This window comes from Condylura cristata, unplaced genomic scaffold, assembly GCF_000260355.1.
Source record: "Condylura cristata isolate star-nosed mole 26May11 unplaced genomic scaffold, ConCri1.0 scaffold00080, whole genome shotgun sequence".
Taxonomy (NCBI): Eukaryota; Metazoa; Chordata; class Mammalia; order Eulipotyphla; family Talpidae; genus Condylura; species Condylura cristata.
The window spans coordinates 227,594-246,849 of NW_004567181.1; the positions used below are offsets into that span (position 1 = coordinate 227,594).

Genomic DNA, 19,256 nt, shown 5'->3' on the forward strand with positions numbered 1-19,256 from the left:
CAGGGTAGAGTATTCTTGGTTGGCATTTAATGCTATTGAGTTTCTTGAGAATGTCCCTCCACTCTGTTCTTGCCCGTAGTGTTTCTTCAGAGAAGTCTGATGTCATCCAGATCGGTTTCCCTTTGTAGGTTATTTGTTTCTTCCCTCTTGCCATTCTCATTAGCTTTTCTTTATCTTGCAATCTTGCAATTTTGAATATGATATGTCTAGCTGTTTGTCTCCTCTCATGGTAGTTTGGTGTACGTCTGGCTTCTTGGATGTCTACTTTCATCTCCTTCAAATTAGGGAAGTTCTATTATCTCTGTGAATATTTTCTCTATTCCTTGGCCTTTCTCTTCGCCTTCTGGGATACCTATAACTCTGATATTTCCTTTCCTAATGGTGTCAGATAGCTCTTGAAGCGTTTCTTCATTCCTTTTCCTTTTACCTCTCTTTCTTTTTCTTTTTTAATTCTCTTTGTTGCTGTGTCTTTGAGGATGCCAATTCGTTCTTCCATTTCATCCATTCTGTTTTCATAACTTTTCCCAGCATTCTTTATCTCTTCTTGTGGCCTTTTTCATCACCTGCATTTCTTCTATTTCATTTTTTATTGTCTCAGTTTCTTTCTACCTTTCACTGATTGTTTGTCTTGTATTTTTCATTTCATTTTCATATCTTTCATTCGTTTCCGTCAACTCCTGGATGGTTTGCCTCATTTCATTTTGATTGTTTATCATGATGCTTCTGAATTCTTTATTTGATGGGTTGAACAGTTCTTCTGTTTCTTTGGTGGTTTCCGCTGCCTGATCTTTTTGTGTTGAATTTTCCCCCTGTGGACTTGCTTGAATATTTGTTTGTCTTCTTTTCCCTGTTGTGTATTTTCTAATACTTGCTATTCTCTGAGATAAGGTGTTGCTGTTATTGGCCGGCATTTTTTTTTTTTTTTTGGATGTTCTTTCTGTAATAGCTGAGGGACTTCCAGACACTTCAGTTGTGGAGGATATTCTGAGTTGTGTTGTTTTTCCCAGCCCCCACTGTGTCTCAGCTGGTAACAGTCAGGGGACTCTTGTGCTGTTCAGCCTTTTCTAGTAACACATTGAGTCCGTGTTTCTGGAAGGTGTCTGTTGATCTTTGTAGCCATCGGATGTCCCAGGTTCCCTCTATGCTTGGTGTGCCCGTGGTAGTTATGATGAATTAGATGTGTTGTAGTTTTCCCTGGAGCTGGGCCTTTGGTTGAGTTGGTGACTGGCTTTGTTTATTTAGACTCTTAAGTACTGAGAGCTCCCATGTCTTCTTGGGGCCTCTGTTGTGGGGGTGGGATCTCCCCTTCCCCACAGGAGTGCAGGGGAGTGCCAGAAAGCTGAAGTCCTCCTGGCTGAGCAGTCTGCCAGTCCTCCCTTTGAGCTTTCAGGGCTTTTTTTTTGTTTAGTCCAAATAGTCCCACCCAGAGCAGTGCCTCCCCCCTGCCTGAGGTCCTTTCACAGAGCCCAGCAGTATCTCTGTAACTCCAGGGTTTTACCACAGTTTTTTTTTGGTAGTTGTGGTAAGCAGGTAGACCCCTGAGCAAGTCTCCCCGTTTGAAGCACTTCCTAGGGCCTCTCTATGTTAAATGTGCCCTTGCAAGGTTGTTAAAATTGCTGCATTATCCTAGGGTTGGGCCTGTGTTTGGATCCTGCCCCGCCACCGGCAGCAGCTTGTGATCCACTCACCTAGCTGTGTTGTCTCAGTTTATATCCAGGGCTTTGTCAGGGCTGCTGGGGCAAAGGTCATCAACAGGTCTGGGAAGTATCCTCAGGTCTCTGGTTCTGAGCTGCAGCCTTTCCCCACCATTTGGTTTCCCCTCCCTAGCTGAATTGTCTCAGTTTATCTCCAGGAGAAAAGGCTGTGGAGAAGCCGCAGCTGCTGCCTCAGGCAGATTGCCTCTGCAACTAGCTTCCTGCCGTCTGCCTGCCTAGATTTTTAAAGGAGCCGAGCGAGTTGGAAGCCACTGGCATTCCTGGATCAGTTCCTGCCTGTGCTGCTTCCCTTATAGGAACTCCCCAATCGCCGGTTCTCCCTCGGTTATTTTCCTTCTAGTGAGTCCAGAACATTCTCATTTGGGTTGAAACTCGTAGCATGAAAGTCTATAGTCCGTTTTCGCATAATCCCGTGCAAGTTTGGATGTAGTCATCTTGGCGTCTTTATTCTGCCGCTATCTTGCCGGTTCCCGAGCTGGTCGTGCTGATCAGTGGCTTTGCATGGTGCCCAGGTGCTCCGGATCGGGTCTGAAATTTCATCGGTTTTTCTCTCGCCCAGGTATTGAGGATCAGATTTGCAGTCTTTCTGCAGCCTGGGCTCCACTCACTGAGCTGAGACGTGCAGCTTTACCTCCAGGGTTTAGCGTGGGGCAAAGCGGCTCCTGCAACCCGAGGAACTTCCAGGGGCCTGGGTTTTCCCAGGAGTTCCCTTCTGGGAACTCCCCAGTCGCCAATTCCGCCTCAGTTATCTACCTTCTAGTGAGTCCAGTGTTTTTTTATTTGGGTTGAAACTTGTAGTAAATGAGTCTATAGTCTGTTTTTAGTCTTCAATTCCTATGTAGGCCTGGACGCAGTTATCTCAGCGTCTTTACCCTGCCGCCATCTTCCGAAAGTCCTGTATTATGTTTTTAAAGTGCAAAATCTATAATCTCCATAAGATATAATCTTAATTCAAATAAATATAGAAATCAAAAGTTTAGTACAAAACCAACCACAATGGATTGATAAAATTATAAAGCTGACTCTAATAACATTTTGAAGAATATTTTATTGCTTGCCCAGCCAGAAAGGTAGTTTGAAATAAATTAGAGGGGAGAAAAGTGGTTAATATCCTATGGGGAAATATAATTGGAGTCTTTGAGGTTATTTTCTCTATGGAACAGGTGTGAAGTATCTTCGCAGAAAACAAGACTTTCCTTAGTGATATAAAACAGTCAAATCTGGGTGCATTCCCCTGCTAGTTTGTGATTTTTGTATGAAACTATTCATGCCAGAGTTGACACTGAAATGGCATGTGTTTTTGCCTATTCTTAGGTTTTAAATAGTTTTCATTAACAACATAAGAATAGTTAATGGGCAATTGTTGAGCAGCTACTAAAACATGAATTTGGGAAAACATGAATCAAGCAGCCAAGAAGGAGGTGGTGCTACTGCACAAGGACCTGCCACAGCTGGGGGTGGGGGGAAGGAGTTATAGCCTGTGACATCGGTTACCCCACCCATGAATCTGGAGAATCACAGTCTGGGTCTCAAGAAAGTGGCCAAGAACCTCTTGACAGTGAAGTGACCTCTGCCCAAACAAAAACACAAATGGAGATTATGGCTTACAAAGTCCACGCCATGAAATGTGGATGCAATAAAAGTAGCCAGGTTAAAGGTGGTTTCCTAAAATAATCATAAAAAGCTCATAAAAACTTTGATCAACATAACTTCCAATATAACCTGATAACCAAATGTACACACAGATCCATTTTTTAAATCAGTCCATTTGGACAAAATACTATGATAAGGAGACCCTTAATCATGTCTTATGAATTACTTCAGTGACTGGCTACTTAATTAAAACAATATACCTAGTTTGTGTGGATAATTCATATCACACACATACACCTGCCTTTTCTATTTCAAAGAAATGTGTATAGGGCCCTCCCTGGTGGTGCAGTGGGTTAAAGCACTGCACTGAGAAGCTTAAGCCACTTCCGCATGAGTTCGATCCCTGCCTGCCCCAGAGGAGATCCACATGACGTGGCAGACCTCTCCTGACCCGCCCACTGCTCCCCTCAGCAGTGTACTTCATCGATCTGCCTGTTCTGCTCCCCACTCTGTCCCTGGTGAATCCTCTCAATTCCACATCTCTGGCCTGTCCCCCAGTTCTGTATGAATAAATAAAATAAATCTTTAAAGAAAAAAAAAAAGAAATGTGTCTATAGCTCATACTAATACAGTGTTATAAGTATGAAGCTAAATGGAAAGGGGAACATATATACTATAGAAAACATATTAATATGAAGACTATTTAAAATTCACAGAAGGAGGCTGAAGAATATATTTTGCATGACTTTATTTGGGGGGAGAACTTATTACAAGATTTTGTAGAAGTCTCTACTACTCTTTGCCACATAAGATGTACTGTGCTGTGCTGAACCCCTTCCAAGCTGCCTTGAGGTTCTTTGTTTACATCAGGCAGAGTCCAGTCAGGAGACAGAAGCCACTTCAGTCTCTTGAAGAAGGAAAAACTGCCACATAGAAGTGTTAGCTAGCAAGAAGGGGTTAAACACGAAAAGAGTAAAAGACAACACAGATAGCATATATGGGAAACAGACACTGCCTCTGAGGCTGAAGTAAGACCCATGCAAGCAAGCAATTTGGAAGAGGGCTTCAACTAGCCTGAGAGTCAGAAATTGTAGGGGGAAGATGGAAATGTGGCCTCTGGAGAAGAAGTTGAAAATATGCCCCAGGCCAAGGCTGATGGGGGATACCTCCCTCTGGGATACTGGGGCAATTCTTTGGGGGACGCTGGAAAAGTACCACTGCCAAGGTCATCTGCTGGCCTCTGCAGTCACATCATAGGATCCAGAAGAAAAGCAGCATGACCAGGAGAGATGTATGTCATCACTGTGATTGGGTGTCCCCTGCAGGGCTCATCCTGACACTATGCTGGGGTCCAGCTCCAGGTCATAAAGCAGAGCAAATGCAGGAGGTGGAGCCAGAGGCAAGAAGTGGGTAGTGGGCAGAGTCCACAGCGTTGGCTGCTCAGCTTCCATGCTCAATTTACACACATTTGAATGTTCAAATGACAGCACCATTCTAAATTATCATCTACAAAAAAGCTACCCTTATAAGTAAAGATCTCACCCTTATAAAATTAATAAAACATACTTTATACATAAATAAAACACCCTTATACATAAATAAAGCATACACACCCAGTCATTATATCCAACACTGTTATATTATTTCATCACGATTAGTCACAATCCCTTTGAATATTGTGTACCTAAAGACTATAATAGAAACCTAATCTCTAGAATGTTTATAAAACTATAGGGTGAGAAAAGAGACTAAGATGTGGTTGTTATATACAAATAACACAACACACTCACAAGAAGCAAGAGAACATGCAAAGCTGTTATACTCAAAATAGCTTGTTGCTGGCCAGAACCATCTTCTTACATTCTTTTCAAAAGTGTCCTTCCCTCAGCCACAACCACAGCAGGCCAAGGTCCTCTACCTGATGGAGCAAATACACCTTCACTCCTGTAGGTCAGAGTCCTTGCTAGTCCTGCCCTTCCGTTGGCTGTGTTTTTCTATGAAACTTCACCACTGAACTTGTAAGTACTAAAGGGCAATAAATTGATAACTGAGCCATGCTCCAGATGAAAGTTCTCTGTGGTTCACTTGCGTCTGAAAGGATTCTGCTTAGTCACCTCTCAAGTCAGCAGCACCTCCTTTGTATCAACACAATAGAAGAACCTAGATCCTTCTTCTGAGTCCCCTAAATTCACACAGCACTGTTTTACAGAAATTTTCTGAGATTCAGAAAACAGGTGTATGTCATCCATCCCAGAATAGGAAGTAAAGAGGAGAAATAAAACTCTTCTCATAAAAGACCAACAACAAGTGATCTCCCTAGAAATTTTGGATGACCACCTTTTCTGGAAATAGAATATAGAACCCCCAAAATAGAACTGTGACCCCCCTTTTAGCCTTGGGTTGCTTTGTACAAATTCAAATTAGGTAACAAACACTTTTTTATTTTTTAGAGTAATCCATTGCTTATATTTTCCTATCCAAGTTACATGAAATGCTATGAAGTAGATTTCATTACCAAAAATAATTTAAAACTGTCTTCCCATAATAAAGTCAGTCTATTGGAAACTACTATAAACTATAGCCAATGTCTCCTTCTTCTTCTAGCACAAGGCTAAAACTCAGGTCTCTCACAGCCGCATGCCATGTTCTGTCCTCAGAGCAGGAGGTTGAGACTCCCTTGTCACCCAGGATTGACCCATAGGCTGTGCCCAAGCAGTTTTCTCTCAAAGAGCCTCTGTGAGAGGGACAAACAGTGATGGGACCTAGGCATACATGGCCTCAGAGTTACAGGAGAGGAGGGGGACATAAAGCCCTGGGTGAGCCCCAACCTCACTGGAGCCTGAGGGGACCCCTTCTCCTAAAGGACCCACAGTCTCCCCCAAAATGAAAGGATTGTTCATGGGCACAGAGGGCTTCTGGATCTCAGCCTCCAGGGGGCAGAGGGTCAGGGACACGTCTCCAGAGATACACATGAAATATGGAAAGAGGGTCCCAGAGAAGGAGGCTGCAGTGAAGGAAAAAATGTGGGAACCCTCAGTCATGTTATAAAAGGAGACATCCCCATGATCATAGTCCAGGAAAACTCCCACTTTGTGGGGGTTTTCCCTAAGAGATAGCTTAGTGCTATTACTTGTACAGGCACAAAATCCTGATTCAAAATGTCCCAAATTCCAAAACCCCTTTTCTGGTGTTTCTTTGTACCAGCCTTCCCTGTTCACATTACTCCTACAGACCCCCACAGCCCACACACTTTTATCTCCACCCTTGACCTCCACCTCCCAGTAACAACACCCTGATGTGATGCCCTGGAGGCCCAGGATGCTGCATGTGTCTCCTACATCCTCAGAAGAGTCCTTCAAGTTCAGCGTCTTCTTATCAGAAGAGAGGGCAATACTGGAATGAGCAGAATGTGGATCAAGAGTGACAGACCCTGCAGAGAGAGGAACCAAGTATTCAAGGACACCTTCACCTATAACAAGGGTGCACACCTCACCACAGACCCATAGCTGCATGGGGGAGGGAGCATGCAGGAGAGGGAGAACTGCCAGGAAATGAGAGTGTTGTGACTGAAGACCACAGTCCTCTAAGCAGGGGGAAAAAAACACATGTCTGACTTGGGGTTAAATATGTCACATTGTCATGTGAAGACCAATATGGGCCAATATCAGCCACATCCACCGACCACAATTATATGACTATCACTGCCACCCTCATCCCCGATCACTGATGGTGCCTGCATCTGTATCAACACGGAGGACTGACAGAGAGGCCAGAAGCTGTAAGGGCTGCAGGTGGAGAAGCATCCAGGAAGAACACAAATTCACTCACAGGGCTGGAACTTCTCTTTCCGCCAATCTACAAGAAACCACACATTTCAAATGAGGGATATGGAGACCCACACATCAGGGCCATCATCTAGTCTTCTGAAACATCACTATGAAAAGTTTACAGAAAAAAAAAACTTACAAATATTAAGCTGAAGTGTTTCTCTCTTACAGACACACACATGCACACAAGCCATGTAACCACATTGCAACCCTCCCATGAAGACTAAGCTATGAATTTTAATACCGAGGGATTAAAAGATTGGGTATGACATGAACAAGATTGTTATTACCCAGACTTGCCTATCAAAATAAACTTTTTAAGTGCCTACCCTCACATTTTTTCTTGAAAAAGTAGTAGAAAAAAAATGAAAGACTGCTACTATTTATAAAAAATTGGCTGAGTTGAATTAAAGGTTGCCTCTAAGCCACAGGTAGAGAGAATTACAACTTAATATTACTGAACTTGGAGGAAAACTATCAACCATAAGAGGAGGGAAGTCATGATATAGCATCAGAGAAATCCTGCTTAGTTATAAGACAAAAGATCAGTTGGGGAAGGGAGAGAGGTTCAAAGGAGGAAACAAATATATACAGTGAGAGGATATCCATGACTTCTCTTAGCATTTTCATGTGGAGGTGGAAGCAAAAACATCTATATATAAAAAAAAAAAACTGAATATAGTCATCTGCTTCCCCAAATATCATGGAGAAAGAATAAAAGCACAGAAGAGAACCCTTGCTAGGTTAAGCCCACTCCAAAGACGCCCATGTCCTAAACCCCAGGCATGTCACTATGTCACCTGTCTGGAAAAGTGAACCTTACAGCTATGATCTAAATAATGAAACTTGAGGTGCAGATTAGCAAGGAACAACCAGGTAGGTCTTAATTAACCATTAGAATCCGTAAAAGCAGAGGGCTTTCTAGGCTTTGTACTCAGAGAAATAGATGTGACAACACAAGCAGAGTCAGAGACATGTTGTGTTGCTGGCTTGAAGACAGAAGAGGAGGCCCATAATTAGGGAATGCACAGGTCCTCCCAAAGCTGTAAAGGCCAAGGCTTCCAGAAACAGGCATAACCCTAGCTACATATTGAGAGTTTCTGACCTACAGATTTAGAAGACAGACATCTGTGTTAGTTTAAGTCGCTAAGCTTTTGGACATTTGTAGTATTTGAAAAAAGAATAATAGACTCATGTATAGTATGTGCCACATCCAACATAGAGGGAGGACCTGGAAGAGAAATGGTCTGAAAAATCATGAGGTCTCCACATCACCTGCACAAAGACACAGGAAATCTCCCATTCTCTATTGGAAAGTGGAGAGCCAAGGGGTACACAGAGACAGGAATCAGGGGAAGGCCTGGGTCAAGAGAAGGAAGCCACAGACCATCTGGGTCCCAGTGACCAAGCCCATGGACTTCACATGGAGTGAGGTGGGGGGAGGGGAGATCGAACAGAACCCCAGACAGCTATCTAGGCCTGTGCCTCCTCCACAAACACCAAACCTGGGTTATGAAGAACCAGATCAGGCTAGTTTCCCCATGGTGAGGACCTGAAATGACTACAGGAAAATCATGGGGAGCCACTGGTCCCATTGAGCCAAGGCCACATATTCTCCAACCTCCATACATCCACTGGGAAAAAGAAATGGAGATCACTGATAATACAACTAACAGACATCCAAAGATCTTGAAATGTCTTCTGTGGGGAGAGTCACTGCCCTAAAGGTGTCGAGAATTGGGGTTAAGATTTGAACACTTAGGGAATGAAATAAACAACATTTTCTTGCACATTTTTGATGTAAATAGGTGACAATTTTCACTTAAAATTTTCAGATAAATTAGTATTTCCATCTCCAATGATTTTCCACACACAGAAAAGATCACATAAAATATTAGGCTGCTAGAGGGGGAAAAAAATCACGATAAAAGATCAGTCGCCAGAAAGCACCAGAGAAATAGAAGAACTACTCAGCATGCCAGATAGAGAATTCATAATCATCATGATAAACAAACAAAAAGAAGATGAGAAGGAAAAAATATATATTGATAGGAAGAAAGCCATCAACGAGTTGAAGAATGCAAACAAGGAAAATAATGGAAGAAATGAAAAAGAAAAAAAACAATATGAGGCAAGTACTCAACGAATTGAAGACAGAAAATGAAAAATTAAAAAAGAAAATAGAAGACAGGTGATGAAAAGGTCACTAGAGGAGATAAAGAATGCTGGGAAAAGCAATGAAAACAAAACGGATGAAATGGAAGAACAAATCAGCACCCTCGAAGATTCAGAGATAAGAGAATTAAAACAGAAAAAAGAAAGAAGTAAAAAGAAAAAAGAAAAGAAACACTTCAAGATCTAACTAACACCATTATGAAAGGAAACATCAGAGTTATAGGTATCCAGGAAGGTGAAGAGAAAGGCCAAGGAATCAAGAAAAAATTCACAGAGATAACAGAAGAGAACTTCCCTAATATGAAGGAGATGAAAGTAGACATCCAAGAAGAAAGAACACCAAACTACCATGACGATAGGAGAAATACAGCAAGACACATCATAGTAAAACTACAAAGAATACAAGACAAGATAATGAGAATGACAAGAGGGAAGAAACAATCTATAAAGGGAAACCTATCACACTGAAATCAGATTTCTCAAAAGAAATACTACAAGCAACAAAAGAGTGGAGGGACATACTCAACAAACTCCAAAGCATTAAATGACAACCAAGAATACTCTACCCTGCAAAGCTCTTCTTCTTCTATGAAGAAAGAATAAGGCCATCATCAGACAAACAGAAAGTTCACAATTTTCTCATGACTAAACCACCACTCCAAAATATACAAGAAGCCCTCAAACCAAATCCAAGAGAAGAATAAGCAAAAACAGTTCAAAACAAGGAATAAAAATAAATAAATAAATAAATAAAATAAAATACAAAAAGACCAAAAAAATGGCAAGCATAAATGCCAGTCTATCATTATCATCCCTAAAAAACTCATCAATAAACTCATCAATAAAAAGACACAGGGTTGTAGGATGGATTAAAAAAAAAGAAGAAGAACAACGTTCTGGTGCCTACAGGAAACACACCTAACTACAAAAGATGAAAACAGATTAAAAATAAAAGGATGGAAAACAATCCTACAAGCAAATGGACCCCTCCCCCCAAAAAAAGGCAGGAACAGCTATACTTATATCAGATAACATAGGCTTCAAACTTAAAAAGGTTAAAAGAGACACAGAAGGCCACTTTATGATTAAGGGGACGGTACAAGAAGACGTAACAATAATCAATATATATATACCAAATGAAGGAGCACCAAAATATATCAGGAAATTACTGTTACCTATGAAAACATACATCAGAGAGAATACATACATGTAATAGACTTCAACATGCCACTCTCAACAATGGAAAGATCAACAAGACAAAAAATAAACAAAGACACTAAAGCTATGAACAAGCACCTGGACGACATTGGTCTAACAGACATCTATAGAATACTTCACCCCAGAAAATCTGAGTACACATTTTTCTCAAATCCACATGGATCATTCTCTAGGATTGACAACATACTGGTTCACAAGATAAATACCAATACATACACTAAGATCGAATCAACTATATTCTCTGACCATTAAGGAATCAAACTAGAAATAAACCATATGTAGAAAGCAAGAAATCCACCTACCACATGGAGACTGAAACCCACACTAATGGAGGACTATTGGATCAATTAGGAGATCAAAGAAGAAATTTAAAAATACCTGGAGAAGGACGAGAATGACAACACAAGTCCCCAAAACTTATGGGATACACTAAAGGCAGTTATAAGAGGAAAATACATAGCAATATAGGCTCACATAAAGAAACAAAAAATAACTCAAAGAAACAACCTAGTCTCCCACCTTAAAGAACTGAAAAAAGAACCACAAAATAACCCAAAATCCAGTAGAAAATAGGAAATAATAAAAGTCAAATCAGAAACAAGTAAATTGGAAGTTAGGAAAACAGTCAAAAAAATCAATGAAACCAAAAGTGGGTTCTTCAAAAAAAACAAACAAAATAGACAGGCCACTAACCAGGCTCACAAAGAAAATAACAAGAGAAAGCATAAATAAACAGAATCTTAAATGAAAGAGGAGAAATCACAACAGATCCAGCAGAAATCAAAGGAATAATCAGAGAATACTATAAACAGCTATGTGCAAACAAGTTCGACAATTTAGCAGAAATGCACAAATTCCTACAACTCTACAACCACCCAAAGCTAAATAAAGAAGAGATAGAACAACTAAGCAGGCCAATTACAAGCAAGGAAATTGAAGAAATAATCAAAACCTCCCTAAAAATAAAAACCCAGAACCAGATGGATTTACAAATGAATATTACCAAACATTCAGAAAAGAACTAGTGCCTATTCTACACAGATTTATCCAAAAAATCGAAAAAGAAGGAAAACTACCACATACTTTCTCCGAAGCCAACATTACACTAATACCAAAACCTAACAAAGAAAACACAAAAAAAGAAAACTTCAGACCAATCTCCCTAATGAACATCAACTCAAAAATCCTCAACAAAATTTTAGCCAACAGAATCCAACAATCCAAGAATAATACACCACGACCAAGTGGGCTTTATCCCAGAAGCAGAAGGATGGTTCAACATCAGAAAATCAATTAATGTAATCCATCACATCAACCCACAGAAGAATAAAAACCACATAATCATATCAATAGATGTGGAGAAAGCATTCAACAAAGTTCAATACCCATTTATGTTTAAGGGCCTCGAAATCCTCAGAATAGAAGGACCATACCTCAACATTATAAAAGCCATATATGACAAACCCACAGCCAATATTATTCTCAATGGAGAAAAGTTGAAAACCTTTCTTTTGAGATCAGGAACAAGACAAGGATGTCCATTATCGCCACTTCTCTTCAACATAACATTGGAAGTTCTAGCCAGAGCAATAATACAGGAAAAAGGCGTACAAGGAATCCAAATAGGGAAAGAAGAAGTAAAACTATCCTTATTTGCAGATGATATGTTAATTTACATGGAAAACCCTAAAAACTCCACAGAGGAACTAATCAAAACCATCCACCAGTTTAGCAAGGTAGCAGGATATAAAAGCAACACACAAAAGTCAGAGGCCTTCCTATACACAAACAACCAATAAGAAGCAGAAATAAAAAAAGCATCCTCTTTTCAATTAAAACAAAAAGAATCAAATACCTGGGAGTCAACCTAACAAGAGATGTAAAAGAACATTACAAAGAACATTATAAACACTGTTAAAAGAAATTCAGGAAGACACCATGAAATGGAAAGACATCCCCTGCTCATGGGTTGGGAGAATTAACATCATCAAAATGGCCATCCTACCACAAGCAATATACAGATTTAATAAAAGTCTCAATGACATTCTTCAAAGAAATAGAAAAAAACATTGATGAGATTCATATGGAACAACAAAAGACCTCAAGTAGCCAAAACCCTCATGTCTAAGAAAAAACAAAATGGAGGCATTACTATCCCAAACTTCAAGCTATACTACAAAGCCATCATAATCAAAACTGCATGGTACTGGAACAAAAACAGATATACAGACCAGTGGATTCAGATAGAAAACCCAGATATAAACCCACAGGTTTATGGACAGCTGATCTTTGACAAAGGAGCAAAGAAGATACAATGGAACAAGAAAGTTTGTTCAGCAAATAGTGTTGGGAAAAATGGGAAGCTACATGCAAAAAAAAAAAAAAGAAACTAGGTCACTACCTCACTCATACACAAAAATCATCTCGAAGTGGATTAAAGACCTAGACATAAGAACAGAAACCATAAGATACCTGAAAGCAAAAATGGGCCAAACACTCCACGACGTACACTTCAGCGACATCTTTAAAGATAGAGCAACCAATGCCACAATAGTGAAAGCAAGGATAAATAAATGGGACTACATCAAGTTAAAATGTTAGTACAGCAAAAGAGACATTACAAAAAACAAAAAGGCATCCATCTTACTGATTGAGAAAAAATATTCTCACACAAAACTAGTGATAAAGGACTGATCACAAAAATATACGGAGAACTGATGAAACTCAACAAAAATAAAGTAAACAACCCCATCAAAAAATGGGCAGAAAAGCTAAAAAGACACTTCTCCAAAGAGGAAATGCAGATGGCCAACAAACATATGAAAAAATGTTCAACTTCACTTGTAATAAGAGAGAAGCAAATTAAAACCACGATGAGATATCACCTCTCCCCAGTGAGAATGGCACATCTTCAAACAAGCAACAACAAATGTTAGTGAGGATGTCGAGAAAAAGGAACTCTCCTGCACTGCTTATGGGAATGCAAACTAGTACAACCACTATGGAAAAGTTTTGGAGGTTCCTCAAACTGCCAAACATGGAGCTTCCATATGATTAGCAATCCCACTCCTAGGTATCTACCCAAAAGACACAAAAACACTGATTGAAAAAGATACCTGCACCCCCATGTTTATTGCTGCTTTATTTGCGATTGGAAAGACATGGAAGCAGCCCAAATGCCCAAAAGTGGATGACTGGATGAAAAAGATATGGTACATATATACAATGGAACATTACTCAGAAACCAAAAAAAAAAACCCACAGGTCTTTTGCAGCAACTTTGATGGAGCTGGAAAAGATCATGCTTAGTGAGATAAGCCAGAAAGAAAAAGAAAAATACCAGATGGTTTCTCTCATAGCAGGAGTATAATGTACCAGGCGAGAAAATAATAAGAATAATGAACTGCCAAATACCAGAGGCATTTTGCAGGAGTGGAGTGGGGAAAGGGATCAAAAACCATTGGGGGAAGGAAATGCATTGGACTATGGTGATGGCACATGGTGATTTGGTGTTGGGAAGCTCACGGGGTTTACAAATGAGATGAAAAAATCATGTAAAAATAAACTATTATATTATTAAATATATATATATTAGGCTGATCCATGGGTGTGTAGAAAACATAATCATAGCCAGGTGCACCTGTGGACCATGGTGGATCACTGTTACTGGTGCGCTAAGCACACTCATGTGAACAGGACCCAAAACGGGCCTTAAGTTTACCTGACCACTGGCCAGACCTCCTGGGAGAAACCTTGAGCAGACTCTTCTGGTTCTCCCTAGGTCCATCATCTGGACAAAAGGTATTTCCTTCCTGGTGTGGGCAGAGGTGGTTAATGTCCCTTGAAAAGTTCTACAATGTAAAACTGTATTCTCCATCTTGTTCCCTCGGCTCTTCCCACTGATTATTTTCTCTTCCTCCCCATGCCCACCCAAGATTTGTTCCCCATCCTTTCTCTGTAACCAATTATAACTCAGCTAATATCTCCTATGCAATCATCACACAATAAAACCAACCAACACCACACATCAGGCCTACCATAATTCTCCTAAAGTGGGAGATTATGGCTGTGAACAAATGAGTGTTGCATTTTCCCTGTTACACAGATATATACTCGGGATTTTGCGTTAATGTCAGATCTTTCACAGGTCCCACATGAGCCATAAACTTCCCAGAGATTCCGAGGCCCAGATTCAGAACACCTGCCCTAAAGTAACTAATTCTCAGTAACCAAAGTGGCTCAGAGGAGGAAATCCAGCTACACGCAAAATGGGGAAGGACACCAGACCAAGAAGAAGCAAGGCCTGAGATCTAAGCAGACAGACAGGGTTTCTGGGCTAAGATCAGCAATTCCTGACCTACACAATTCTGCAATTGTTAACCTGCTCAGCCTCTCCTCACACTGACCCCCACTGTCCTCGCCACAGGAAGGACATGGTAAAAAGATATAAGAGGGTGTCCAGACCCCCACATGACCTGAAGGAGAGACAGAGCAGGGGAAGGCACATCTGGGCACACAGTGGGCTGCAGGTCTCAGATGGAGGCTACAGAGTGAAAGGAGACCAGTGACCCCAATCCCTTCCTGGTGGTCCCTAATATAGACGGGGCAGAAGGGAGGCTGGAAGAGGTCCCAGGACCCTCAGGGCCACTCACCTGCATACAGCTGGGCCTTCCTCCAGGCTGGAAGGGAACACACAGGTGAAATTCAGCACAGCCACCTGGCATGGGGCCCCCAGGCCTGGGCTCCCTCTGTTCTGCAGGGGAACCTCTCTGGGGGGAGGGGAGAGGCTGAGGGTCATGATGTCCTGTCCTGTGCAGACTCAGGGATGGTGGGGATTCTGGCTCAGGTCAGGAGCCTGAAGGGCACACTGACCCACCCTGCCTGCTGCTGCTTGGGGCTTGGACAAGTCACTGAGCAGCCCTGGACCTCAAAAACCTCAAAATTCTTATTCTATCTTGGTTCAGTTTTGTCACTAAGAATCAAAAATTATATTATGTGTGAAAATGTTTTAAGAAATAAAGTAGAAATTATTCCATATTGTAATAAAACCTAGATCGAGTCTTTTTCTGGCAAAATATGATATAATGATATGAGACATGCTCTGGGGTAAAAGTCACCAATGTGGTTCAGCATGCAGAAGGACCCACCACCCACCAGGACCCCCCACACTGGGTAGGAAAGAGCCAAAAACTAGGAGAATCTGGGAGTGTTGTCTAGCCTCCCACCAGCTCTACCCCAGGAAAGGGGTCCCCATGCCTATGCTTAGACAAGGAGGGACACCTGGGCACAGGGGACCCAGGACATCTGGACAAATACTCACCATACAGGTAAGCTTTCTTCCTCTGGTCTGAAAAGCAACACAGGGGACAGGTGAACTAAGGACCAGAATGTCTCCTATGAAGGGACACAGAATTCAGGAGGGAGACAGAGCTTACCTAGCATTGCCTGGAGCTCAGCTGAAAGAGAGCCAAAAAAAAAAAACAGCTATCTGGTTAGCATGTCCCTCTCAGCACCCACTATCCTGCTCACTACCTCTGTCTTGCCTCACCTGTGTCCTTCAGAGCCTCCTCCTTGGCCTGTCTGTCCTCCTCCTTAGCCTGGCACAGTGTCCCCTGTTCCCGCAGCTCCCGCATCCGTACGGAATGTTCTCTCCATGTGCAGCAGGCAGCCCCCAGGAGCAGGAGCAGCAGCAAGGGCAGGATGACCAGGAAAGCTGGCTTCCAGGGGGAGACCCGGGGGAAGAAGGGCTCTGCAGCCAGAGACCATGCAGACACGCCATCAGGAGCCCAGGACCCCCAGCCTAGTTCCCTGGGGGTGCCAGCCCCTCCCTCTGGCCCTGCAGGGAGTGGGGAGGGCTGGGGAGTAGCACCAACCTGGGATGACCATGGTCATTTCCTTCTCCTGGCCCAGGGTTGGGTTGAGGATGGAGCAGGTCACGCTCCCCACAGCGCTGTCTCTCACCACTAGGGCGGCCTCCACGCTGAACAGCCCCTCAGAGTCCTTAGTATAGGCCTCAGAGAACTCATGGATCTTCTCCCCACGTGGGTCTCTCCACTGCACCTGGGGCTCCGGGAACCAGCCCAAAGCCATGCACACCACGCGCACCCCGTCCCCCTCTGGCCCTGTGATGTGCACTTGGGGGGCAGAGCCCATACCTGCAGAGGGGAGATGAGAGCCAGAGGGTCAGGCTCACCTGTGCACACCTCCAAAAGAGGCTGTCAAGGTGCATTCTGGGGAGTCTGGAGATAAACTGCTGACTGCAGGGAGCAAGGCATGACCCAGTCCCAGAATCAGGGAGGTTATAGGACTGAGGGGCACAGAGGACAGGGACTCAAAGCTACCAGGTTGAAAGTCCATGTCTAAGGGAAACAGAAGAAATTAATCCCGGGTTCCATCCACCCTTCTCACCTCACACTCACCCAAGGCATCTGTTACACATCAGCTTCCTCTCCTCTAAATACTTCCCACATTATATTAATGACAATCCAACCTCCTGAACTCCCCTGCCTGGAACCCACGCCCCTGTGTGTCATCATTCCCTGACGGTGCCATACACCCACACTCAGACTCCAGAATGAATTAATGACTCTACCCACCTGTGACAGATATGAAAACATCCCAATTCTTCAACTTTATTTATTTCTAACTTCCCTCTCCTTCACACATTTTAGTGTCTTCTCTCTGTGCCCTTGGATGGGACGATGACCTGACTCAGCCCCCCAAAAATCCCTTCCCTCCCCTTCCCAACTTACACACCCTGTGCCTACCAAGGCCCAGCACTGCAGCCCCAGTAAATAGGTGTCAATTGCTAGTAACCACAATCCCCATGCTGGGTGCTCCTGCCTCTGGCACCCCACCCATCAGCTTCAAGGGTTTGGAAACTTTGCTGGGGGATCTCTAGAACCTGCCCAGGGGTGCACCTCTAAACCTCCTGACCACCACAGGGAGCATACATCACTCTCTCTCTCTCTGTGCACCTAATTCCAAGAACATCCGATTATCCCGATTATCCCCTGCTATCACCACCTGAGTCACTCATCTGTCAGAGACCACGCCAGAAACATCACTTATCCACCAACTGCCATGGCTTCCCATGCTCCCAGACACACCAGCCCAGTCTTGCATGGGAGTTTCACCAGGCTGTTCCCTGGGCTTGGAAATCTTTCCCTTAAGAATAAATCTCTGAACTCCAATCCTGCTTCCTTTGAGCTTTTTTCTCAGATCATCAAAAGGCCCAAGTTGAGCCTCTATATTACACAGAAGCCTTCTCTCCCTCCCACCCCACATCCTGGCCCTTTAATGCTAAATGCTTACCACCTTCTAAAACCCTCTGTTAGTTGCTTGTCCATTTATTTATTGATTGATCTTAGTAAATAAACTTCACAGGTCAAGAGTCTCTGTTAGGCTCATTGGTGAGCCCAGGCATCCACAGCAGCCCCTGGCACTTAGCAGAGGCAGGAGGCTCTATAGGTTTGTAATAGAGTGAGAGAGACTGAGCAGTCCTTTCCTCATCTATCAAATGAGGGTCTGATTTATTTGGTCCCTGGGGTTCCTCCCGACATAATCCTAACAGATCGAGTCACCAACCTGCCACCTTCAGCTCCAAACCAGCCTCTTCGTAGAAGCTGTCCTTCCTGAAGAAGCAGGTGTACTGGCCATTGTCTGGGACACGGACCCCGTGGATGCGCAAGGCCGCCTGGCCCCTGACCAGTAAGTCCTCGACCAGGGAGGTCCGACCCGCATACTGGGCCAGCTGCTCCTCACGGTTCTCATGCTGGTTTTTGTAGCTGAACGCGGCTTCTGAGAACTTGGAACGGAACCACCTCATCTCCATGTTCCTCACGTTCATGGCGGGCGACACACGACAGGGCAGCATGATGTCTTTGCCCAGCACTGCCACGATGGGGTCCGTGGGGCCGATCACCTGGAATTCCTCTGCGACACAGACACGGGACAAGAAAGATGAGAGAGGGGGGAGGAGAGGAGGGGAATGCACGCCGCGTTCTGGAGGGCCAAGGTCAGTGGACAGGTGACCGGTGAGATGCCTCTGACCCGTGGGCATGAGCAGTGCATCTCTGCATCTGGGGAAGGCCTTCTGGACCCAACTTTGTGATCCAGGAATGATGGCAGAAGCCCCACATCTCCCTGTGCACCACCCTGGGTCCTTCTAGAAGGACTCTAATTCCATGGTTCTCCCCCAACATCTCCACAATTACCATTGCTGGGCACCTCCCTAGGGCTGACTCAGTGGGTGCTCTCAAAGGGGCCTGAGGATGCAACATTAGTTGCAGGCTGTGTGAACCACAACTATAATGTGGCCAACCTCAGGACAGCCTGGTGGTGACTGAAGAGAATTCTGTGCTCTGATGAGAAATGTGTGGGCCCTCTGCACACCAGGTGTCCCCACCCCGCTTAACTTAGCGTCTTTCTCATCCACTGAATTAGCTGTGCAGGAAGAACCAGCGTCATTTATTAATTTTGTTATAGGCCTGCTTCCTTTGAGCTTTAACTCTGAGGATCCCAAATCATGGCTCTGACCCCCTCAGGGCTCTGGGTCTTCTGACCCAGTGGACAGACTGATGTGATACCGCTGCAGGGTGAGCTCTGCTGGACGTCGAGTGACTTCTCACCTTTCCTGTGCCAGCTTGGCCTGAGTCATCGCCAGCCCTCTTCTGGAGGATGGGGTAGCCTTGTCTCCCTGTGCCTCCCAACCCACATCTGGGACAGC

General features: G+C 43.5%; 1 protein-coding gene across 1 annotated transcript; it reads right to left on the reverse strand.

Moving 5' to 3' along the window:
* Nucleotides 1–6,070: 6,070 nt before the first annotated feature.
* On the reverse strand, nucleotides 6,071–18,590 carry LOC101625758 (butyrophilin subfamily 1 member A1-like). The gene is made up of 7 exons (XM_004695636.1): nucleotides 18,116–18,590; nucleotides 16,402–16,683; nucleotides 16,077–16,277; nucleotides 15,964–15,984; nucleotides 15,181–15,207; nucleotides 7,137–7,163; nucleotides 6,071–6,738 (listed from the first exon to the last, which is right to left on the reverse strand). The coding sequence occupies exons 1-7, from the start codon at nucleotides 18,588–18,590 to the stop codon at nucleotides 6,071–6,073; spliced, it is 1,701 nt and encodes a 566-aa protein (XP_004695693.1).
* Between the last annotated feature and the right edge of the window lie 666 nt (nucleotides 18,591–19,256).

What these genes read in the sequence shown, in the direction of transcription:
- LOC101625758 (XM_004695636.1), bottom strand. Translation starts at nt 18,590, where the DNA reads ATGCCCACGGGTCAGAGGCATCTCACCGGTCACCTGTCCACTGACCTT. An exon ending in AATGACCATGGTCATCCCAG is followed by an intron (nt 16,278 to 16,401) that starts GTTGGTGCTACT and finishes CTCTGGCTGCAG; the next exon opens with AGCCCTTCTTCCCCCGGGTC. An exon ending in GAAGGCCCAGCTGTATGCAG is followed by an intron (nt 7,164 to 15,180) that starts GTGAGTGGCCCT and finishes GGTTTCTTGTAG; the next exon opens with ATTGGCGGAAAGAGAAGTTC.